The 25,424-nt window shown below is 51.4% G+C and overlaps 1 protein-coding gene across 3 annotated transcripts in view; it reads left to right on the top strand.

Moving 5' to 3' along the window:
* Window positions 1-25,424, top strand: part of CAMK2A (calcium/calmodulin dependent protein kinase II alpha) — an 81,733-nt gene that overhangs the window by 18,655 nt on the left and 37,654 nt on the right. For all 3 annotated transcript variants that reach the window (XM_054037332.1, XM_054037329.1, XM_054037330.1), the window contains exons 2-3: window positions 3,504-3,598; window positions 19,114-19,173. In XM_054037332.1, the coding sequence (XP_053893307.1) occupies window positions 3,504-3,598; window positions 19,114-19,173 (155 nt within the window). The remainder of the gene's footprint in view (window positions 1-3,503; window positions 3,599-19,113; window positions 19,174-25,424) is intronic.

The following is a 25,424-nucleotide window of genomic DNA, read 5'->3' on the forward strand; positions in this document are numbered from 1 at the left end:
CCTACCTCCTCCCGCCCCCACCGGGAAAATCAATTGTTCATCATTGCTCAGCAGAGAGCCTGTTTCCTGGTTTTATTCCTTTCCCATTTATGGGGGGAGTGGAGGGAAGGAAGGGGGGCAGGTGGGGGAATTGCTTTTGATTGTTGTTTGACTGATTTGAATGGCTCCGGCAGAAAGATCAATGAATGCAGAGTCCTAGCTCCTGTTTAGCAGGCCTGGTGTGGGTGGGCTGTGCCTGGCCTTGCAGCTTGGAAACATGGGCTCAAATCCGGAGTGAGGTCCTGAACTGCAGTGAGTTTGTTGGTCTCAGCTGGGTCAGTGTTCCAGAACCACACCGCGGAATCTGCTGCAAACTCCGGACTGAGCTGTTAGAGAGGATGCTGGTCGTTGCATCCCACACAGAGGAGATGCCGCTCCGGTGATGGTTCAGGGAGATGCGGTTTCAGTTTTCTGATGGACTTCGGTTTCCAACATTGCTTTGCTCGTTGGGACAGTGGGGTCAGTGCCTTGGGAAAGCTCTTTGAGCGCTGAGCTCTGTGGTCCCTTTGGGTGGAGGCAGGAAGGGGAGAATCTGGATCTGTCCAATTCTCGGCAAAGGAGAGGGAACTCCCCTCTCCTATCACCTCCTTGGGCGCAGAGCATTGTCCAAGCTGTTAGTGAACTGTGGCATCCAGGGTAAGACAGTCATTTGTTGAACTCTTCAGCACATCTCCAGGCTGGTGGCTTCCATTCACTATGTTCCAAATAAACCTGGGTCACCCTGTTTACGGATGGGCTTTTTCATGGAGGAGACGGGGCTCAGTGATGCTGGGAAGTAGTGCATTAACCTTTTGTAACCCACCAGTGAGTGTGTGTGGCAGGTCCCCTTTGTGCTAATCCACACAGAGTACAAGTTGTTACAGCTCCCAGCTAAGATCTGGGTTCAGAATCCGCTTGGACCGCAAGTGCAATGAAATTGGCAGGTTTCATTCTGTTGCCAAGTAGACATAGATACACATCATAAAAGTACCACACAGTTTGGCACCACTCAACATGCTATGCCTCTGCTCTGGAGCGACCCAGAGTGGGAATGGTAGAGGATGCCGCAGGTCAGACCGAGTGTGATGGAAGGCACCCAGGGTTGAAATACCCGATATATGCTCAATCACACACTCGTATGATCCCCCAAAATACACGTGCATGATCCTGAGATGCATGTGCTCACTAGTCACCTGCATGCTCCCAAGAAACACACACGTTCATTCACTCGTGATCTGAAGATCTATGACCCACAGTTCACCCCAGACATGCATTCACCAAGCTGAGGCACCCACATGTGCCCAAATGTTCCTGAGAGACACACACGCCAACCTACCCATGTGTTCCCAAGATGCCATACGTAGATTCCTGCACCTGGCCCTGAGATGCACATGTGATTCCAAGACACACGCTCACTCCCGGAGTGATCCCAACACACATTTACTCATTCATCCATCATCTTAAAATACCCTGCGAGCTGCTGCTTGTAATAGATGCTTCTCCGTGAGTGGATTCTGAGTGTTTGCTAGTGGAAGGGGCTTCTTGTGCCATAAATTCCCTGTTGTTGATCTGGGTTTTTGATACCATGTTTGCATCTGCCTATGTGTATTATTACAGTAATTTTACGGTAGAAAGCACAATCAAAAGACAACAGAGGGTCCTGTGGCACCTTTAAGACTAACAGAAGTATTGGGAGCATAAGCTTTCGTGGGTAAGAACCTCACTTCTTCAGATGCAAGAACGTGCATCTGAAGAAGTGAGGTTCTTACCCACAAAAGCTTATGCTCCCAATACTTCTGTTAGTCTTAAAGGTGCCACAGGACCCTCTGTTGCTTTTTACAGATTCAGACTAACACGGCTACCCCTCTGATGCTTGACAATCAAAAGACGAAAAAGCATCCGCAATTAGTTTGTGAATAAAAGCCACTTTCCTTTCTGTTACCCCTTCCTAAGTCAATATTATTGACCAAGGTTGCAATCTGTAGTGCGAGATGTTTGATAAGACAGAAGGTGTTTTCCACCAATCAAAGATCGGCCTGTTTGGGAGAGAAGAAAATGTGAAAAAAGCCAAGTGAATGTGCTTCATTTTGAGCTTTCCAGCAAACCAGGTAAAAGAGGGGAGATAAACTGGTTGTTTTGCTAATACTGAATTGCTTGTCTCAGAGCCTGTGATACATGAAGGCGGGGGGAGGGGGGGCGTAGTTTCCTTTGATGGACACCCAGCCAGCCAGTTAGCTGTAAAATCCCTCTTGGTGTCTGTTCTCTGCTTGCTTTACTTGTAAAGGGTTAACAAGCCCACAGGTAAAAGAAAAGGAGTGGGCACCTGACCAAAAGAACCAATGGGAAGGCTAGAACTTTTAAAATTGGGAAAGAAACTTTCCCTTTGTCTGTTGTTCGCTGGGCTGCAGGGGCAGAGCAGCAATGCTGTGTAAGGCTTGAACCAGGTATGAAAATTCATCTTCCCTCCCTAGAAGGAATTATTTGGACAGGGAATGTTTAGTTAGACACAATCAGGTTGATTTTTTATTTTGGCTTGTGGAGCACCTCTGTGCTAACACTAGATGCTTTTGTTTGCTTGTTAACTTTTAAGCTGAACCCCCAAGAAAGCTATTTTGGGTGCTTGATTTTTGGAATTGCTCTTTTAAAATCTAGCAAAAGCCTAAGTTCCAGATGTATTTTCTTCCTTTTTGTTTTTAATAAAATTTACCTTTTTTAAGAACAGGATTTTTGGTGTCCTAAGAGGTTTGTGCACATGTTGTTTGATTAGCTGGTAGCCACAGCTAATTTCCTTTGTTTTCTTTCTCAGCTCTTCCCCGGAGGGGGGTGAAAGGGCTTGAGGGTCCCCACAGGGAGGAATTCCCAAGTGCGCCTTCCTGGGTCCAAGGGTTGTTTTTTTTCATTTGGGTGGTGGCAGCATTTACCAAGCCAAGGGCAGAGAAAAGCTCTAACCTTGGGAGTTTAATACAAGCCGGGAGTGGCCAGTATTAATTTTTAGAATCTTTCCGGGCCCCCACATTCTGCACTCTGAGTGACAGAGTGGGGAGCCCTTTTCCCTGCCCTCCCAGAATCATCTCTCAGGATAGGAACGTTTTCATAACAGTCTTGCCCATGCCATCTAGCTCCGTTTGGATGGGATAATCAGTGGTTTGAGCATTAGCCTACTAAACCCAGGGTTGTGAGTTCAATCCTTCAGGGGGCCATTTAGGGATCTGGGGCAAAAATCTGTCTGGGGATTGGTCTCGCTTTGAGCAGGGGGTTAGACTAGATGGTCTCCTGAGGTCCCTTCCATCCCTGATATTCTGTGATTCAATCACGTTAATTACCACTATTGAGTCTGTCTCTCCAGAACTCTCCTCCTTGTCCAGAGTTCATACATGTGTTTCTGTCTTCAAGTCTCTGATGCTGGCAGGTGCCGTGTGATGCTCCTGCTTTTCCTTTTGAGTCCAACCCCTTTCACTTTCTTTCTGGGCTCTTGTCTCCCACAGAGGTGCCTTCTCAATCGTCCGGAGATGCGTGAAGGTGCTGGCGGGACAGGAGTACGCAGCCAAGATCATAAACACCAAGAAGCTCACTGCCAGAGGTAAGTGCACTGAAGTCTTGTGACATACTTCCTGGGAGCAGGCGCCTTTCCACTGCCCTTGTCCACCTCATGCCTTCTCTGCTTGGACCAAGGTGAGCCTTAACCTTTAATAGCTCCTGCCTATTCTGCTCTGTGGGTGGGAACTGCAGGAAGGAAGAGAAATGGGCATGTTTTCCTGAACAGTTGAATCTCCTTTATCGGCATGGAACCGGGGCCATGATGCAAGGGGGGACCCAGCCTGTGTTTGGATAATGGCGGGGGGAGGGGGAGGTTGCAGAGAAGAGAGGAAGAGCACAGAAAAGCCAGTTAGCTAAGCTAAGCTTTTACCTGCATGAAAAACATACCCTGAAATAGCCCCCCTGGCCTACTAACACTCCATGGGCTTGGGCCTGTGAGGGGCTGAGTGCACACAGCTCCCACTGACTCCAGTGGGAATGGGGAGCATTCAGCGCCGGCCAGGATCGGGCCCTATATGCGGGGCTAATTCTGGAGCCTCATGTTGAAGGGTGGTGATGGCTTTTGTTCTCCCCTCCTCTGCAATCGTCGTCTTGCTTCAGTTTCTCTGAAGCGCGGTTCCCAGCCTCTTTCCTTCCCGGTGGCGAAGCAGCCGTCAGGCCTTGAGCAGTGATGCGTCCTGCTCGCTGCAGCTTGGGCCAGGAGTCTGTTGGCGTTTCTAGCCCGCTGAACTCAGAAACCGAGCCCCTCTCTGCACCCAGCGGGGCTGCTCCGTGTCAGTCTTTGCTAGGTGACCCCGTTCACACACACAGGAGAGCCCCAAAGAGCAAAGGGGCCTCGACAGGTGAGAGGGGGAAGTGTGGCCGAGGGAGATTCAGTGGTAATGACAGAAGGAGACACAGAGCACAGATACAAACAGCAGAGCTATAACCAAGCAGCTATAGACTTCAACTTTGATTCCTCAATACTGTCCCAAGATGCCTTTCCCTTGTCACTGGGGGCTGTGGTGGCCGTAAGGGTGGAGAGGTGCTCATTAGAGAACCTCCATTTTAAGCAGTAGTCACTACCGTGAAGGGGGTGGAAGCAGGGCTCCCCCAATGAAATTAACAGGCAGCGGGTTTAAAACAAACATAAGGAAGCACTTCTTTCACACAGCGCACAATCAGCCTGTGGAACTCGTTGCCAGGGGGTGTTGTGAAGGCCAAAATGTAACTGGGTTCAAAAAAGAACTAGATAAGTTCATGGCGGATCGGTCCTATTAGCCAATATGGCCAGGGATGCCACCCCAAGCTGGGATTGGACAACAGGGGATGGATCACTTGATAATTGCCCTGTCCTGTTCACTCTGCCTGAAGCATCTGGCGTTGGTCACTGTCGGAAGACAGGCTCCCGGGCTAGCGGGGCCATTGGTCTGACCCAGTGTGGCCGTTCTTATTTTCTAACCAGCACCCTCAGGGGATCCTCTTCCACCTGGGGACTCTGCTACAACCCCTGGCCAGCCTGTGTCTGGCTGCCCCAAGTGAATCAGACACCAGGGGAGCAGCAGCCATGCACTGACCTTAGACAGGTGCCACAGGCTGCTGCCAATGACAAATAGAGTGAAAATATTAGCAGGAGAGAGAGCCTCCCCCCCCCCACCCCTCGCGAGCCCCTCTGTCCTCTCTATCCGAAAAGCCCTGAGAAACATGGCTGCCAGCAATGGAAAAAGAACTTATTTTCTTTTCCACTCGGGTCCTCTTTCCCGGTTCTCTTCAGAGGTGCCTGTCCCAGCCGCCTTGCTGCTTAGCCCCTGTAGCCTGCCACAGGCAATGGCCGTGCTTTGCAGAGAGGAAAACCTCTTCCCCAGAAGAGCGTGGCTCATTGCGTTTGGTCCCAGCTGCTGTTCCATGCAGTCCCCGCCGCCTTTCCTCCCCCCCTCCTGCCGCCAGCCGCACACACGGCTGCACATTGCCTGCAAAAAGTTGCATAATTGATTGTTGCTGTTTTTGGCGGAACTGGCTGCGCAAGGGATTGTCAGGGTCTCCGAGACCCCAAACTGTCAAGAACGATGTAGGAGCCATTTTTCTTCGCAGCCATAACAACTTGTGAGTCCCTGACAATCTCCTGCTGCTCTGCGTGGCTCTCTGGCCCTGAAAGCAGACTGGGAGCAGACCTTCCACCCGGGTGAGCCTGGCAGCTTCGCTGCACTGGAATGCTTTGCCCTGCTGCTGACCTGCTGTATTCAAAGGTTTTCATCCGTCTTCATCTTTTGTTTTCGCCTGCCCCAAGCTGAATGGGGCCACGCCATGGGGCCAGCTCTTCCATGGCATTTAGTGGCCCACTGTCACTTGTAAAGGTGTGGGACTGAAAGCATTAGCGACTGACATCCTATATGTATCCGCGTGGTGACTGTGACTGGGGGCATGTCGGCACTGGGGCTGGGAAGTGTAACTTCCAGCTTGAGCAGACATCCCTGCGCTAGCCCTGACTGAGCTGGCACGATCCAAAGGGAAGTGTAGCCGCTGCAGCTAGCCACCCCGAGTACCGTCCTGTAGGGACGTCCTCCACGCAGCTAGCCTCTGTGCTAGCTAGCGGCTTGTGCGTCTATGTTCAGCCCACTTCAGCTCCAGTGTAGACGTAACCTGGGATTCTGCTTTGAGCTGGAGGGGCCGGGCTAGCTATAGGCCAAGGATGTGTCTGCTCTGCAATCACAGGGGGTGGGCGAAGCTCGCACAGACACACCCTGAGCCAGCTTTAATCTAGCTTGCTCTGGTACTGGAATGGGGAAGCCAGGGCTGGAGCCACAGCCACACCCCGTCCCTGCAGTGTAGCCATCCCCCAGTGTTTTAGGCAGGGCGCTGTAATGCTCTGTGGCCACACTCCCGCTTTTGAAAGTACCCCTCAGTCCTCTTCCATGGCTGGCGAGCTGCTCACAGAAGAGCGAGCGCCTTCTCCAAAGCCCCGCTGCTTTGCAGGGTGGAGCGTCCTTCGCGGAAGTCATGAGGCCAGGTTCAGCAGTAACAAATGGAAGGGATTCGTTAGTGATGCTGCTGAACACAGACAGCCCCTGTGGTTCTCTTCCAGGCTGCCTAAAGCCAGTCTGCCCTGCCTAGTGTCACTACACAGAGGGGCTGAGATTTTCTAAAGGGGCTGATAATTTTGCCTCTATTTTTAGGTGCTCAACTTGAGAAGCCTTAACAGGACTTGTTCACCGGGGGTCAGGCACTCAGCAATTATGAAAATCAGGCCCCTTTCAGGTATCTCAGGTTGAGTAGCCAAACAGTGGGACAGCTCAAATCACTTGCCTCTTGTGAAAATCTTGGCCCTGGTCACCCAAAGTCCTAGCCTGGCCTAAGCAGTGATGGACGGGAGAGCTGGCCACACTGCATAGTGGAAGGTGCACTGTACAGTCTGGGGATGCAGGCATTGGCAAGGGTGCTGTGGCCTGGATCTCGCACCTGGCAATGGAAGCCATGTTCCTGTCACGTTAGCAGCTGTGACTGGTCCATGGAGATGGGATGAAGGGAAATCTGCTGAGCTTTGATTCATTGGTTTCCATTTTTCTGATGGTCCAGCTGCCCCGATGGCAGAACAGCCTCTGGGACCAGACACCCCAGAGGTGAGAGAGATTAGCTCTCCATGCCCCCTCCGTCCCTGCTCCCTGTTGTCACTATGCCAACCGAGTACCAAACGGGGTGATGGTTTCTGTGAGGGGGACTAGACTGAGATTTCCAAATTATTTCAGAGGGGCCACTGCAACCACCAGGCTGGTCTGGCTTTAAGCTAATGACCTCTGGTTGCCCTCCAAACCTCACTTTATTCCCTGCTGGCCTACCAAAGACTCCATTGCAAAAGTCCCCTTCTTCTCCCAATGCAGTGCCATGGCTTTCCCCTTCCTCCAGTCTTGCTGAAATTCCTGCATCATATTCATACTCCTTTGTGCTCACCTTCAAAGCTCTCCTACATCTCCTCTTCCATTTCCTAATGCTCCCCCCCATGAGCCCTCCCCCCGCTAACTCCACCATGTTCCCATCATCTCCTCCCATGCGGACTTCATTGCCTTCTTCCACACCTCCACCCCACCCACCCTGGAACAACCTAGTGACTTCACTCTCCTTCAGGCACTCCTCTGTCTTGCTTCTTGGCCTGACCTTTCTCCAGTATCCTCCGCTCTGGACCTCCCCTCTCACATGCCTACAGTAGTAGGGTTACTAAAAGTGAGAGGATGACTCAAATGACTGCAACCCGCCCCCCTCTCCCCCGAGACTTTTAAACGACAAGAAAGTTTTCTCAAGAGCTTTTATTCCCACTCTCCCTTGTGTTGCCACCTACCAGTCCCCTCTTCCCGACACGCCCTCTCAAGGGCTGATGATTTCTTTAGTCGAGTTAGCTGCGTAAATAAAACTGTAAGCTCCTTGGGGCAGGGACTTGGTTTATATTATATCTGCAGAGTGGCATGCATGCCTATGGTTCTCTATACATAATGCAAGACAACAGAGCACGAGCTGGCTATATTTTCATTCCCACTAGGATAAATGGATGATTTCCAAAAACTATGGGTTTAATCTGCTACCAGAGCCTCTGAGAGCTACCCTGGTGATGTTCCTTTCACAGACTTCTCTACCAGGGGCCTAGTCTGATGTTCTGTTGTGTATGTACTTTGCTGTGTGTTATAAAGGAAAAGTCTATGACGCGTTGTTGATGGAGCTGGGAGGCAGAGGACAAAAGGCATATAGCCAGGGAAGATTTATTGCCAAGAACTTGATCCAAGTGGGAACACTGTATTGTGTTTTATAACTGGATGGCATTCACATACTGTAAAGAAAATAGAATTGGTTTTATGTAATGTAACTTGTACTCAAAGTGCCTAACCGCTTTCTAAAGCAGTGTGTAGGTGCAGTGCATGTGTAGGCAAACACCGCAGCCGCTGTTTCACTCAGCTATAGCTCACTCTCAGCCTTGGACACGAGCACTTGTTTGGCTGGGAGAGGGAGTGTTTGCCAGGACACCGAGATTACCCCTTACTCTTTCCCATAAGTGCTTAAGGGATCATTAATTTCCACCTGGACAGCCAGAGATGGGAAACCTTGCTTCAGTATCTCTTCCAAAGGAGGGCACTGATCTGGAACTGCATGAGATGCCAGCTCGGGGGATGCGGCGCGTAGGTCCTGGGCTGGTTAGCAAGGCCCCCTCTCTCTTACTGAGACAACTTCACCAAATCTGAAACCAGGGGGTGGGGGAGTTTTTCTGGTCTGGCCAGGTGCCCACCTCAGTCTGCGCAAGGCAATCGAGTTCTGCAGCTGGCAGCAGTGTTCTCCCTCTCCTCAGATGTTTCCCCATCTCTGAGCTGCCAAAAAAGGGAGTTTGTGTTTTCATTTTGGCTGCTGTGTGCACTCAGGCAGCTATTCCTCGCAGCAGCTCTGAGCACAGCATGCACATGTGTTGGACAAAGGGAGATGATGGGAAGGGAATGCACAGTACCTATCAAGTTGCCTTTGAATTCTTCTTGACTGGCATTTTGGAGGGCATTGTCACCTGTAGCAGAGCCCTCGATCTGTGTGATTTTGAATTAGTCTGAATGAGAGCCCTGAAAATGGGCAAAACTCTCCCGTTGTTTCTACCTGGCACCATTATTCATCTCTCCAAAGGTTTTAAAAAAAACCCAACCCCAATCATCTCCTTTCAAATCTTAAAATAGACCAGCATTTTGCAGACTTCCCACACATAGCTCTGCCAATATACCACAATCGCGACCTGAAGCATCACAGCTATTCCAGGCTTGATCTCCCACAAAGTTCTACCAATGCACCTCTTTCCCAGTCTGCAGCACCTCCTGATATTTCAGTCCCAGACACACACACCCAGCTCTACCAGTCTTGACCTACAGCACCCCTGCTACTCCAGACCTGGACTCTCACACAAATCTACCAGCGTACCTTAATCTGCAGTGCACCATGATATTCCAGGACTGGAGCATCTCACAGCTCTGCCAGTGCCCCTTGTTCCTGACTTGTGAACTTCCACTGCTGCTCCAGGCCTAGGTGGCTTTTCCTGAATTGAGGCCACCAACCATGTGGAGCTGCTGGTTGGGTTTATGAAATGGACAACCACCCATTAAGGTCTAGGGGAAACTCACTCATCTTGTTGTCTCGTACAAGCCTCATTTAAAGGAGGTGAAAAGCTAGTGCATTCATTACCCCACCTCCCAACAGAATTTTTATCCTTTGTAAAATAAATAAGCAAGCCACTGTCCGTCAGGAGCAGATGGTCGGATTCTTCTGGAGGGCTGAATGCTTGGCTTCTCCATGCAGATCGAAGTTGGCAGCAGAGAAGCCACCGGGCAGGAAGCATCACAGATTTCAGGGCTTCCTGAAAGACCAGATTGAATTACTTTTTTTTCTCTTCCCCCTCTCCCCGCCCCCTTTTGTCTTTTGTGTCTTCATTGATTCCCTCTTTGTCCTCTTCTCAGGCTTCTGTTAGTCTACCCCTCCAGCAGTAGCCCAGCACCTTCATCCTTAAATACGCAGAGAAGCCTGCAGCCTTATTCTACCTGCTGACCTGGATCGAGTCACCAGCGTCCACCCAGCAGAGTCTTGATAGTGCTACTATTTCACCAGTGTCAGGAAGCTAGTTTTGATCCTTCCACCAAGACCTCTACCGGGCGCAAAGCATACCTGGGATAGGGTGGAGGAGCAGCATAGCTGCTAACTGTTAGAGCCCCAGGGTCAGGATCAAATGCAAGAGGCTATCTGCCTCCCGTGAGGATGAATCATATGATGGATGTGAATCACCCCGGAATACAGGGGGAGGGGAAGGAAAAGGGGATGAGAATTGATGGCTGCTCGTCTTCAAAGCCCCCCACGTTACTGCTGAGGTACAGAAGGGCGGGGGCAATACCAGAGGCCCAGTGTGAGTTGTGTGTCTTCAGCCATCGCTTCTTGAGTCAGGAGAAGTTTTAGCGACAAATCTGGCCCCTCTCTCCATGTACGAGGGGTTTTCTGGGCACACAATTCAGGTGAAACCCCCAAGAGCCAATGGCCTTTGAAAGCAATGACTTTGATTTAAATCCAGATCCCCTCCAGCCAGACACAGTGACAGAAATCACTGGCAATGCATCTTCTAAGGACAAAGCTTCCCTGCTCCCTGCCATGTTTCAGTGCCACCAGCTTTTGTTTGGGATTTCACCCTCCCTGGCCTGTGCAGCTCATGTGAAAGAGCCCGGCACCCATGCTGTGCTTAACTGCGCTGAAACTCCCTTTGCTTTTCAACTCTCCTGAGCTTCCTTCTCACGCCCCCGGCTCAATCCCAGAGCCCTCTCAGCTCCCTGTGTGTCTCTGAACCCAAAGTGCCTACCCAAGGCCAAGCTAGTTGTGTTGGTTAATGCATCGCTGGCAGGTGTCGAATGCCACGGTGCTGGATGCACTATAAGAACCCGAACAAGCCAGAACAGGAAATCAGCCAATTCTCTGCTACATTCGTAGAGGGTTGTGGCCTGTGAGGGAGGAAGGAAGCAAGGACTGGGCTGTGTGTCTGTTGCGCAGGTGTGGGTGCCAGTGTGTGCACGCAGCAGTCTGGCCAGGAGTGGGTATCTATGTTCATGTAGGCTGGGTCTGCAGGGATGCATGGAGATGGGTGTGGAGACATGCATTCCTCAGTGTACAAGTGTCTGTGTGCGGAGGAGACTTCATGCAGGCTTGCAGGGGCGTGCATGACAAGTGATTTGGTGTGAGTGCAGGCAGGTGTGTGCATGGATGTGCAAGGGCACCTGCAGGGCTGTGAGTGCATGCAGGTGGTTGGGCGAGACAGGCAAGTGTCTGGGTGTGTGTCTCTGGTGTTGGTTAGGTGTGTGTGTGTGGGGGGGGTGTTTCTGTGCAGGTACCTGGAAAGGTGAGTGGGTGCTGTATATTGCGTGTGTGTTAGACTGCTTGGTTAGCCTTCCCAAGCTAAACACAGTCTTCCCCACTTGATCTGAACTTTCTGTCCTTCTGCAGCACCTCTGCCCTGAGCATCTCAAAGCCCTTCTAAACCACTAACAAAATAAACCTCCGAGCACCCTTGGGAGGCAGGTCAGCAGGGTTATCCCTGCAGAACGCGAGGCCCAAGGAGGGAAGTGGCTTGTTCTTCTTGCCTTTTCATTCATCCAAAGGCCACTTGTGTTTTCATCCTGACGCTCCCGCCAGGTGCGGAGAATGGGGCTAGGTTTGACTCAGGGAGTATCCAGAGTCGGAAAGTTGCCAGCGCTGGGAGGAGAAGCTTTAAGATGTAGCGTGAGAGGAGCAGCGGAAAGCGAGACCTGCTCCTTATTCATTACCTGGAGAGATGGTGGAACAGAACTCCAAATTCAGATCACACCGCTGGGGGGCCCTGGAGAAGTTTGACTGCCTTTCGCCTCCCGCTAGATTTCCTTTTCATGCTCCTCGCCCTCCTAGGGTAGGATTTTAACAACACCTGCGTGACTTAGCAGCTCAAATCGCAATGAAAGTCAATAGGATTTGTGCTCCTACCTCACTTAGGTCCATTTGAAAATCCCAGCCCTAGGTTTCAGCTGGGACAGGGATTGTGCCTGTCAAAATCTCCCACCTTATTGAGGTTGTTCTCAACAGCAGGCAGAAAATATCTATCCTTCTGAGATTTCCAACCTGCGTTTGTGGCTCCACAGGGCCCATAAGGCGCAGACAAGCATCCAGCCCTTGGGGTGTTTATCCAAACTGAACGGTCATTGCTACGGGCCTGGCGGACCCCTTCTTCTCCCCAAGGGACTGGTTGGAGTGAATCACCACTGCTCCCTTTCATGCAGGGGCCAGGCTCCTTGCTAAAACCCCATACAGCCGTAATCTTCCCACAGCCTGTCTGCCCCATGAATCCCAGGAGCTACTGGAATAGAGCTGGCAAGAATTTGCGGAACCATTTCCTTCTTATTCTCCAGCCAGGGATTAGAACTATGTTAATTGCAAATCCAGATCTGTTCTGTTTCCCGGCAATCAACTTCCCAGTGCCGGACTCAAGGAGTGAGAGTTAATTTCCCTGATAGGCACCCCCTGAAATATTATCCAGTGTCGGATGGTCTGGGATTCAGTGCCTGCCATCACCCCAGATGTACTGTCCCAGTGCTAGGCTGCCTTGTGATTGAGGGCTGAGCTCCGTAGAATCCACCCTCTCTGTCTCCTGACCTCACTGTCCAGCACATGTGGATTTGAATAGCAAAGAATGGGCAACCCATACTAGGAGAAGTTGCATCTTTGTTTCCCTCTAGTGGTCGAGCCGCATTGGGGGATAAGAGTCTATTACAGCAGACAGCTAATGGAGCTACTCTTTTAGCTACCCTATTATTCAGGTAATTGAGATTCTACTTTTAATGCTGAAGATCATAGGTTAAAATCCTGCTACAGGCCCAAGTAAGGTTATTCTAAAAACACCACTTTATAGCCCATATCTCTTTGGTAAATATCAGTAGCCAAATCCTGAAGTCTTTGCTCTGCTTTTAATCACTTCTCCTTACTCAATGACTTCCCTGGAAGCTTTGCCTGAGTAAGGACAACAGGCAGAAGCTCAGAAGGCAAATAATAAATTCACTCCCCCAGGCACCTGACGGCTAGTGGAGTCTCATTTTAACAGACACAGCCATTTCTCAGCCAGGCACCTTTCATTTTGATGCTGCATATTTTGTGGTGTGTATAAAAAGATCTTCTGTTATCCCTTTGGGGCACTTTTCTGCGAGCGCCCGTCCCTGCACACCCACGACTGCAGGGTTGGTAGGAAAAGCTGGGCTTACTTTCCCCTTTGCGGCGTCAGTCAAACAGACTGGGGTAAACAGTTCGAGCATCTCAAGGTTTCCACACAATTCCATTAGTGGTGAATAGTTGGATTGGAGGGTTCCTACTGGACTAACAAACCTTTAACCTTTAGGCTATTGGATCAAATGTGTCCAGGTTAGTAATACCTGGAAGTTACCTTTTGGTGGCTTTACTATATGTGGACTCAATTGTTGTTTTAGTCCTGTTCCTGGTGGCAAAACAACAATATTGCTTGGTGCCTTTGGTTGCAATCTTAGAGGGAGGCCATGGACTGAGTGGGACATGAAGATTTAACTCCCCCCCTCCCCCCCCGCTGCAGTTGGTCTTTCTGTGCCAAGATTGGGGTGGCCCAGGGGAAACCAGACTACTGATGTAACTGTTCTCTCCAGCGCCGGCCAGGCTCCAGGGTTGCTGCTTTATCTCCTCTCGCCATCTCGGATCCATTGCACTTGTTTCTCACTATTTATTCTCAGTACCTTTTGTGCTTTAGTAAGCGCTAACCCCCTCCTGGCCGCCTCTGCTGTCAAACGCCGGAGTTGTGACTTTGCAGTCATTTCAGTGGTGACAGATTGCGATGGTATAAATGCAGGACCAGGCAGAAGGAAAAGCTGGGGGTGCGGGGAGAGACATTTATTCTGAATCTCAGAATGACAGGGATGGGCAGGAGCAGGGCTAGGGGGTTTGCTTTGTAAAATCTTATTAGTCAAGTAATCCAAACCTGGTTCGTTTGGTCTACATCCCATTTATTAATGGCCTCAGTGCTCAGAGAAATAGTTCCCGTTTTGTCTCACTTCTAATAATGCTTTGCACAGCTGCCTCTCTCAGGATCTCCAAGCACTCTGCAAGCATTAATGAAGTTAGCCCTATGAGGCATAGGGAAGTATTAGCATCTTCATTTCACAGATGGGGAAACCGAGGCACAACAGGTCAAATGACACAGGAAGACTGAAGGCAGAGCCAGAAAGGTAGCCCAGGTGTCCTGCCTTCCACTCCTGTGCTATCCTCCCTTAGGTCACTAAGTAAGGGACACATAGAAAAGACCAGCCAAGTCAGCTGCTGTTTGCATGAATCATTTCTCCTTTCAAGGGCATTCCATGCCTCCCAGCAGAATTCTTCTCAATAAGCAAGGGCCTTTACCAAAATAATAATGGTACTTAGCTCTTCTATGGTGGTTTTCATCAGTAGATCTGAAAGCACTTTGCAAAGGAGGGCAGTAGCATATTATCCCCATTTTACAGATGGGGAAACTGAGGCACAGAGCAGTGACGTGACTTGGGCAAGGTCACCCAGCAGAGACAGGGACAGAATCCAGCTCTCCTGTGGTCTATCCAATAGGACACACTGCCTTCCCAGTTCCTTTCCCTTTATTTCTGCCTCATTCCCTCCCTATCCCAAAGTACAAACACAAGATCAAACACTGAGCGAGAAAGTGCCCGTACTATCCCAGCATGTTCAGCTCCCACTGGGAGCGTGCGGGAATCCAAGCGGTGAAATCTGTCTCTTTAGTACAGTGTGCACAGTGAGAGGCCTCCTGGACCCGAGGAAGCATTTGTGTTGTAGCGTGAGGATGTGCTGGGGAAGAGACGGAATTGAGTGTGACCCATGTGCTGCCCCCTTGAGTGGGGGGCGGGAGCGACCTGCTATTCAGGCATTACAAGGCAGCGAGAGCACAGACTTTGAGACATGAAGCTCATATCACCTGCCAGCCTAAGGGAGAGAAAGAGGGAGAGCAACCCAGCCCTGCTCTGGGCAGCCCTGTGATTGGAGGTGACGCTCGCTCTTCGCAGCCTTTGACTCACACGCTGGGAGGCTGCTCTGCTGTGACGGGTGGAACTATACCCTCCTGTGAGTTAGCCTGGGGCCTCCATCCTGCTAGGGGAATGCCCCCAGGGCCACTCTCCCCTTGCACTCAGCTTTCTCGGAGCTCCTCGGGTGCGTGCAGCAAGGTTGGAGCTAAGCAGTTCACGGCAGGGAAAACTGCTGTACCTGGTGAGTTGCCTTTGGCCTGGAGGAGCCCTCCGGTGTGCCAGGGCTTGTTGTACTCTGCGGGGCTTTGCCGCTCCTTTCTTCCTTTAACAAGTAAAGGGAGGTGGTAATATTACTGGGGTCCACGTGACTGAGCAAATTGTGTCCTGTCTGATTCTCAGACCATGCCCGTGACCATGTTATCTGAGCAAAGTGGCATCCCTGCCGAGTCCCTGGCTCCTGCAGTGTTCTCCATGTAGCCTATCGCAGGCCTTCTCTTGCCACATGTGCCAGGGGAAGTGCTGCCTACTTCCTCCGTGATATGGTGTGGCTACTCTCAATGAGTGATGCCTGATAACGGAGAGCCCGGGTGGGCAGAGGGAAGAGGAACTAGCCCAGGCCGACATAAACAACAGCGGGAACATCTCTGGCCTATGTTGTACAGGAGATCAGACAAGGATGGTTGTAATGATTCCCGTTGGCCTTACAAATCTATGAAAAGCCAGTGGGAATGTGCTTCTCAGGGCAATTCACTGGCTGTGCTGAAAGAAACCTCGAAAAAGTTGACTGCGGCTCTGGGCTGTACATACAAAAGTATCCCAGGGTGTGGTATGGATTGTCTCTGTACAGGCCTGCTGTGAGTGCATCTGGAATGCTCTGTTCTGCTTTATTCTGCGTAGATTTTGATATCCTGCATATCGCCAGAGTATATGAGCCCATTCCTGCAGCGCGTTAAGTGACGCGACTATGCATTACCGTCTGGCCACCACGTAATTGGAAAGAAGTTGATGAAATGGAGAGATTTGAGGAGTTCAGGAACTCAGCCAGAGGTCAGGGGTCTGTTACAGGAGTGGGTGGGTGAGGTTCTGTGGCCTGCATTGTGCAGGAGGTCAAATTAGATGATCATGATGGACCCTTCTGGCCTTGAAGTCTTTGAGTCCAAGTCTTTGAGTCTAAGGATAAGGGGTCTAGGGGGATGAATTCTGAGCAAAGACTCCGAGAACTAAACTTGTGTAGTTTAGCAAAGCAACGGCTAACAGGGAGACATAGAATAGTCTACAAATATTGGAAGGGTATAAACACCAGGGGCGGAGAGGAATTGGTGAGGATCTTGCATGGGAGCCTGACTAGCAGGATTTACTGAAACTCAAAGTTAAACTCCAGGGGGTGAACCAGGATGGACCATAGCAAGAGTCACGGCTGAGGCTTGCCCAGCTCTAATAATAACCCTGTTTCTTCTTGCTGCTGCTTAGAGCCTGATACCATGAAATACATTCACAAAGTGTTGCTGTGGGAACGTGTCTCTTCCCAGGAAGTCCATTTCATGGATTGAGAAGGCAGTAAAATGCAAAGGAACAAACACAAAATCACTTCAGTACATCCCAGAATGAAACGCAGCGGGGAGGGGATAGCTCAGTGGTTTGAGCATTGGCCTGCTAAACCCAGGGTTGTGAGTTCAATCCTTGAGGGGGCCATTTAGGGAACTGGGGCAAAAATCTGACTGGGGATTGGTCATGCTTTGAGCAGGGGGTTGGACTAGATGACCTCCTGAGGTCTCTTCCAACCCTGATATTCTATGATTTGGATCTGGTTCCCTATACTGGATTTCATAGAACTGCAAAGTTCAGGGATGTTTGTGAGGCCAAATTCCTGAACCAGGTATATTTGAAGTAGTCTTGGGAAGAGAAGTTGGGAAAGGGAAGCTGTATGTAGCAGCCTGGGTGGAATGAGATGCTCGCTGAACACAGGGTAACATTAAGGGGTGAGGTGTTCTCAAGGTGGTTCATGTGTGTCTATGTTAGTGCTTGAGTCATGCTCCTCAACCGTGTTACTGCAGAGCACTGATCAGGGCCGAAGGACACTAGAGGAGAATTAGATTGCAGTTTGTGTCAACGTGCACACGTTGGAGAGAGACTGAAAGAGATGTCGGAGAGCTAGGGAGAGGCTGGTCCTGTGCTCACAAGCACACAGCAATAAATGGTCTGCCGGAGCTTATTAAGAGTCTGATGTTATGGCACCTCTGGTGCAGTGTGAGACTGCTGTCCCCGATCTTCTAGTCACATCAAAACACACTCTCTGTCAGCTAAGGATGGGAGAATGCAGGCTATCTAATTCTGTACATCTTGCATTCCAAAATTCCACACTAACCTTATGGGGTTTGTGTTTTTCCTGAGAAAGAGAGAGAGACACACACACACACTCTTAAAAAAAAAAAAAAAAAGGAGGACAAGGGTTTGTAGGAGAGAAGAGGAAGCAAATCCAGTGAAAACAGGAGCAGAGAATGGGCGGAACAAAAAAAACAAAACAAAAAAGAGAGACTGAAAAAAGAGAGAGGCAGATTGTCTGTCATTTCCCATTGTAAGACCCTATTTTCTGTTGCGTTGCAACTTTACCAAATTTTAACCATTAGCGCTGCATTTTTTGATGGTGTGTGTCTGCCTTAGGCTGATTTTGGGGGCGGGGGGCTTCAGTGGAGGTGGTTCAGCCATATTCAAGAACTAGTTTAGGGGAAAATACATCGTATTGCCCATGTTAAAAAGTTCTTTCAGCCGTTTAGGTGAAAAGCTCTAGCATCTCCATGCTGTGGAGAGAGGGCTTGAGATCGGGCAGAGAGGTCACCCTGATGTCAAGAATGTGCCTTTTGCTGTTATCAAGGGGACAACTGGCCAAATCAGAACAAGTTATCAGCTGTTGCAAAATCTCAGATTGCACGTGCTCAGTAGAGACTTGTTAGAGCTTGGCAGCTAAATTCTCTGAAGAGTCTATGTGCACTGAGCACGCTCCATCCCCACCCAGCTCCTATCTGCTGACCGGACTGCCATCCCCACAGAGCGACAGAGGATGCCCCAGCCTGGGGCTGCAGGAGCAAAGCAGTACTTTCCCGGCAATTGATCCTCTGGGCTGCTGCAGGCTGCTGTGGTGCTGGGCTCCAGAACTGAGAGCAGAGAGTCTCACCTACGCTGGCACCCAGGCACTGAGGAGGGGAAGGAGGAGGCAGCCTGACTCAAATGCAGGGGGGACAAGAGCTGGGTGGGGTGGGAGGCAGGGTCTGGGAGCTGGGTCGGGGCTGGGATGGTCTCAGCAAGGAGACTGGGACTGGGTGGGAAATGGGGGTGAAGGGACTCAGAGCCAGTTCTTGGGGGTGGGGTGAGACTTAGATCAGATGAGAAGTTGGGTCTGAGACTGGGACTGGAAGCCTGGTGAGGATACCGGAACTGGGAATGGGGTGGATGCAAAACTTAGCTCTGATGAGGAGCCTGGGATGGGGAAGACTGGGGCTGGCTGGGGAAGGAGAGAGGGACAAGGAACCTGAGGACCTGGGGGGAGACTGGGAGCTGTGATGGGTGGACGAGGAGCTCAGTGTGGGAGACTGGAACTAGCTAGGAAAGGAAACTGGGATGAGAGCCATGGGGAGAGCCTGGGGCAAAGACAGGCTGGTGGGGACAGAGGCAGAAGGCTGTCCATGAGGAGGCATGGTAGGCCCTGTATCTCATTTAAAAGTGATACAGGGTCTTGCAAGGTTAGCCTGGGGGTGTGCTCCTCAAGGATATCCTGGCTGAAATATACATATGTCAGACCCTCTTGGTGTTGAAGAATATCCTCAATCCTGTTCCTAAAGGGTAAAAGTGACTGGTTCCCCCCACAACCCCTAGAATGTCGCTGGGGTCCCCTGCATGAGCAGCATCAAGTCCCACCAGGAGCCTTTGTATTTTCTGGAGCCTGAGAGGAAGCGGAGGCAGGTTTGGCCATAGCCATGTCTCCTGATGAAGGGAGCCTGCATAGCCTTCCCCCACACCCTGACTTGTGACTTGTTTCTTTCAGACCACCAGAAGCTGGAGCGAGAGGCTCGGATCTGCCGTCTTCTGAAGCATCCAAACATAGGTAGGGTCTTTCTCCATGCTGGGGACGTGTGTGTGTGTGGGGAGCGGTTACCCCTCTGCATTCCCTTCCCTCCAGGCACACCCTGCACCCGCCTCTACTTCCCACTGAGGGAGGCTGTGCGGCTCCCTGGACAAGCTGAGGCCTCCATCGGTGTTGAAAGGCCTGCCTGAGGCGCAGAGGCCTGGTTCTCCTCCCACTCGTGCTGTGCCACTCAGAAATGGCTCCCCCAAGGTCGGTGCAACTGGAGTATGAGACCATTGTAAGTGACAGGAGAACAAGGTGCCAAGGGCCTTCATCCCCAGAGGCCAGCAGTCGCTCCCTGTGGGACACGAATGTTCCGTGGCTGGCTCAGTGGGGCGACTTCCTCCAGTGAGGTCTAAGGGTGTGATCCAAAGTCCGTTGAAATCAACGGACAACTTCCCATTGACTTTAGCTCAGGCCCTGTGCATAGCACTTGGCCACATAAGAAGAAGCAAGAGCATGCCATTAAGTGGGCAGTGCTTCCATTTTTAACACCCCCCCCCCCCTCACCTCCCACTGCCCGGGTGCTTTTTTCTTCAGGGCTCTCCAAAGGGAGAGCAGATCCCATCAGGGACCAGCGAAGGGGTGGGGGCTGCGGAGGCGGGTGACATGAGAAGGGGGGGGCTTTCCCATCAAACGTCCATTTGATGGTAGCCTCCCTCAGAAAAGCTGTTCCAGGAAAACTCCTGAGCCTCTGGGAAAGACAGAAATAGGCCAGGAGAAGAGAGAGAGAGAGAGAGAGAGAGAAAAAAAACCCAACCCCAAGCCCTGCCAGTGATGCTGATTCAATCAGTCACTCTCCCCATTCTCCCAGAGCTGGCTGGGCCAGAGCTCGCCTCCCCGGAGGAAGATCCCCACCCAGCGGGAAACGTGGTGAACAAGGCCTGTGGCTCTCAGGGCAGGAGCTAGGGAAAACCTTCCCTCCCACGGGGACTCTGACCCCAGGCAGGAGCGTCGCTGGGTTTTTGCACCGGGTTGAAAAGGAAACGGCTTGCAACCCCAGGAACAGGCACTCCGTTACGGTATCCCCCCCAGAGCTGCCCGCCATGCTGAGACGGAGCCAGCTTTGTTCCGAACTGGGGCGTCCCCCCCTTGTCTTGCTGCTGCCTGGCTTTCCCCGTCCGGGCCGAGGTGAAATAGGCCGTTGCCCGGGAGGTGCGGGCCACTGGAACAAGCCACGCACTGAAGCGTCGGCCGCAGAATGCTGAGCGCTGCACGCCGTGGCCTGTCTGGGTTAGCGCTCTCACCTGTCTGGCAAATCCCGTCGTCATGCAGTGCCCACCGCTGTTCTGTGGCACACCGTGGTGAGGGGGAGACAGTAAGTGGCAGCAGAAAGTCAGTCCCGTGGGTGAGCCCACGCTGAGCAGACTCCATCCGCCCTGCGCTGTCTGCTCTGCCTGGAACTGTACTCCCTGCTTCTTCCCACCTCACCCCCCCCCCTCGCACATGCACACACACACGGTCCCTGCTTCATAAATGTTTCAGCTCATAAAGAGCTTGTCAGCTTCAATCTGTCTCAGGCAAATGCCTGCACAGCAGCGTCAGGTCGTCTCTGCATCAGCTCGAGTCACAGACCGCGCTGGACCAAGCTGTTGCCGTGACAACAGAGGGATTTGCTCCCCTCGCTCCAGCTGGAACAGCGCTCCTGGGCAAAGGGAAAACAAACTGGGTGGGGGGGCGGGGGAGGATGAGACGGGGCGGCAGCCAAGCAGTGCGAGAATCTGGGGGGCAGAGCAAAAAGAGAGAGGGAGGAGGGAACGGGCGATGGCCATCACAGTAATGCTGCCAATTTCCCCAGCATTTCGCTCCTTACTAACTAATCTTTGCCACCCTGGCATCTCCCAAGCGACACAGCATCCGAATCTCTCCCAGGCTCTCTGGGGCTGGAAATGAGAGAGAGCGCAGCCCCCCAGAGGTGGAGGGTGTTGTGCTTTTCCCTGCTCAAAGAGAGGAGCATCTCCTTTCAGTCTGAATGGCTTTTGTTTGGGGATTACGGGAAACCACACAAGAAAGAACAAAAGTAAAGTCTGCCGGCAAGAGCATGGTGAAGGGTCTGCTCCCCACATCCAGCTGGCAGGACACAGAGGCTGCTCTCTCCCTTCCCCAGAAAGGTGAAAGGTGCAGGACAGAGAAGACGAAGCCATCACAGTTATTACATAGCTGGACTCAGTACATAATGGAACAGATCAGGGCTCCTGCGTGTAAGTAGTTAGAACAGGTGACTGCCACTAGATTCACTTCCCAGCTCTAGTCACAGAGCAAGTGACCTGTGCTTCTCCATGCCTCCTCACTTCTGACCTGTACAATGGGGATGGCAATATCTGCCTCCCTCCCAGGGATGCTGGAAGGCTGGATTCATTAGAGTACTTTGAGGTCCTACAGTGGCAGGCGCCCGAGGCGTGCAAAGCATCACTCACGCAATGAATCTGGGAGAGGGACAAAGTAGGGTTGCCAACTTTGGTTGGATGAATGCCTGAAGATTTCATCACATGACATGATCTTTCATTAAAAATTAATCTTTAATTCCTGGAGACTCCAGGACAATCCTGAACGAAGTTGGCAAACCAAGGACGAAGAAAGCGTTTTCCTGCCCCTTTTGCAAAGGACAGAGCACAGAGGAAGGGAAGTCTCCTCCCCTTGTCAGAGATTTGCTACTCTGTCCTGGGCACAGCTAGCCGGCATTCTGCACTGAACACCTACCTACTGAAAACTAAAATGACCCCCTGTGCATTTGTAAGATGGCCAGGGAATGCACCTGTCACTGCCAGGCATGTGTAAGTTCATACAGGAAACAGAGCATTTCTCCTGCTAACAGATGCAGATTCCCTTATCTCCACAAGCCACTGCCCGGCAGGGAGCCCTAGTTATGGCAGGCCCGTGAGTCCTCATCTCTGGCCAGTCATTATCTTCATCTTCTCCTCCGCCTCCACTTCTCTAGTTCAGATCCACTCCCCGTTAGCAAGGGGGAAAGGTCTGTCAAAAGCTGCCCTGAAACCAGGCAGCCCACCCCCACACCTGCAGGCTGCCCGCTGCTCAGCGTGGGACGGGGAGCACCCACAGGCATGTCCTTTGCTGATGTCAGGGCACGGAAACCTTCCTGTAACAGGCTCCACGTGCAGGGATCAGCCCAGCCACAGCACAGGAGTAAGAAACAGTCCAAGTCAGAGCACATGGTGCACCCTAGCACCCCCTGGTGGACAGCAAAGGAACTCTGGGAAGCTTCCTCCGATGGGAAACACCAGTGTCCATCACGGCAGCAGGTGCTGCTACAAAGTGGCAAGGATTGCAAGCGAGCGAAGCGGGGAAGGGTGCAAGGGGGGCTGGTCTGATGCAGCCCTCTCCTCCCCCTCTTGCCAGCACCCCACAGCACAGACAATCAGTAACAGGATGGGCCAATCAGTTGAATCAGCTTCTCAGCGGCATAAGCTAGAGCGGCTTAGAGCTGCTCTGCCATATGCTCTCTGGGCCAGGCCTCGCTCCCGCTGAAGTGAATGGGAACTTTAGCATTGGCTTCACCGGTCTTCCAGGCCCCCTGCATTTTGAGGGCCGTGTATGCTGCAGATTGGTCTTCAGCAGTCTTGCCTCCTTTTTATTCGCCACCCGTCCTTGGCGTGCACTCCTGACGCGCACCGCTGGCCTCGGTGCTGGGCTGGAAAGGGTTAACAGAGCAAGATGCAAATGAAACCAATCTGGTTGCTATTTATACCCACAAGGCACTTCTCTCCCCACCCCTTGCACCCCCACTGTTCACTGCTGCCTGGAAACTTGGGAGCACAGCTTCCCCTGACTGCAGCACAAACAGGCTAATTACCCACTGATGATCTGGAATGAACTAGAATGCTGCAGACTGGAATTAAAGAGGAGAAAGAAGACTCAATGCCATCAGGAATGCAAGGAAAGCCAGTCTGCAGTGGAGTCAGGATTCCCGGCAGAAGCCAGGGCCATGGGCTGCGGGACACTACTACCTCTCCACGAGGGATGCACCGCAGGAGGGACTGGGGCGTTTTCACTGGGTTGGACCGTCTCCTCCCATTTTAATTAGAGATGGATTCGAAGGTCCAAAGTTTGAAGCTGTTTAGCATGTTGCTTTGGTCCATTCTAAAGATGGGAGCCAGCTATATGACGTGGACCCAGATCTCAGCTTCCCGACCACTCAGGGGAGTCCAGATTTGAGGGTTTTATCTGTCGGAGAAAAACAGAGTTCTCACTATTTGTTTAGGTATTGCATCCCCTTCCTGTCAGTTCTTTCTCTGCTTCCACAACCTGACCCAGCTCTAATTCTGGTAGACATTGGAGCTCCTTCTTAAATAACAGGTCAGATCCTCCCACACCCCTGAATAATTCTAACAGTCGTTAGGCCTCAGGGGCCATATCCATAATGTGCAATTCTTTTGGAACCTCCAGGAAGAGAGAGAGACGGAAAATCCTTCCTTCTTGATGAGCTGTGGGCCCCTTAGCGGGGTTCTCGTTCATTCCCTGTGGCAACGTCTCACTGACATCATCCCCCATGGACACGGCGCACTCTGCAGTTACTGGTGGTGTGCAGTATCCAGGCACATAAAGCATTCCCAGGTGGCAAGCGATACCAATTTGAACCATTGCACGCAACGTGGCTAGGGGTGGCCGAGCCTAGGACGGAGGCTCGAAGGAGGCAGTGGTATGTAGGTGGGTATGGGAGGCTTTAAGCCTTCATGACCCCCGGCATGGCTGCCGAACATCCCTGAGGGCTAAGCTTTATGCAGTACTTCCATAACAAAACCCACAGATCTGGAGTGGTTTGGAGTGGCCTGGGCCTAGGTTTGAGTGACGCTGGGTGAATTTCTGGTTTGGGATGGAATCCTGGAGGAATCTGGGGGTTTCACATGGCAGTGACCCCATGCTGAGCAAACCAGGGCAGTGTCAGTTGAATTTAGCGTTGAGGTTTTGAATTCATTCAGTTCTGAGGCCTGGTTTTGAAACTCCAGGCCTCTGTTGCCTTCCACTCCAGCTCTCTGGCTGCACAGATTCCTTGGCATAGCTCCTGTCACTGACTGTTGCCCCAAGACATGTGTCGAGGATGCTCACAGGAATCAGACACCTTCTTCATGGAACAGGAGGGGATCCTAGAATCATAGGACTGGCAGGGACCTCGAGAGGTCATCTAGTCCAGTCCCCTGCACTCATGGCAGGACTAGTTATGATCTAGCCCTGACAGCTGTTTGTCTAACCGGCTCTTAAAAATCTCCAATGATGGAGATTCCACAACCTCCCTAGGCAATTTATTCCAGTGCTTAACCACCCTAACAGTTAGGAAATTTTTCCTAATGTCCAATGTAAACCGCCCTTGCTGCAATTTAAGCCCATTGCTTCTTGTTCTATCCTCAGAGGTTAAGGAGAACATTTTTCCTCCCTCCTCTTTGTAACAACCTTTTATGTACTTGATGATTCTCTCTGGACCCACACAGCCATCACAGGAAGACAGAAAAGTCGTAACTGAGCGTGAGAATAACTGGATGAATGCAGGTCTCTGAGCATCGGAGGATGAATACATAAACCAGCAATGTGAAAGGGGGGAAAATACCAATAAATTAGAATAACAGCCACGGCTCAAATCAGTTCCACAAAAGGGACCGAGAGCCAAGACCCACTCAGGCATGACAACCCTTTTCCTTTCTCTTCATCATTATTAATGAAAACGCAACAATAAACCTCCCGGAGGACTGCCTCGCAGCGAGACATCAGCATTGATGGGTGATTGTCTTCCTGGGCAGTGATGATAGTGGCGACTCCAGTCGTGCCTTTGAGAGGAGACTGGATGTCAAAGCAGGTGACAGCCTTCTTCCAGAGAGAACACAGTAAAAAAACTACAAAGAGAACAAGTCGCTTCTGAATTGCACCTCTGTGCAATGAGTATCTAATGAGCTGGACTAATAGATACATGACTGCAGCCAAAGTGAACCCAATCGCTGTTCCAAGAACCCCCTGATTGTTCTCCATTGGAGGTCTTGGAAGTGGCTCTCCACATGCCCTGGGGCACAGGCTGGTGTGACCACTAGTGAAAATAGTGTACGTGATGTGACTGTTCATTGGTGATGTCACCTGACTGCCCAAATGGGAGGGTGTCCATTGGGGAGCACGATCTTGGTGGGTTTGATGACTGTACATCTGCACTGGGGCACAAGGTCATTGGGGGTGCTGAGTTGGCTGAGCACTGGTCATGGGAGCATGTGCTTTCTTAACTCTAGCAATTC

The sequence above is a fragment of the Malaclemys terrapin genome, chromosome 8 (genome assembly GCF_027887155.1).
Source record: "Malaclemys terrapin pileata isolate rMalTer1 chromosome 8, rMalTer1.hap1, whole genome shotgun sequence".
In the NCBI taxonomy this organism is placed as follows: domain Eukaryota; kingdom Metazoa; phylum Chordata; order Testudines; family Emydidae; genus Malaclemys; species Malaclemys terrapin.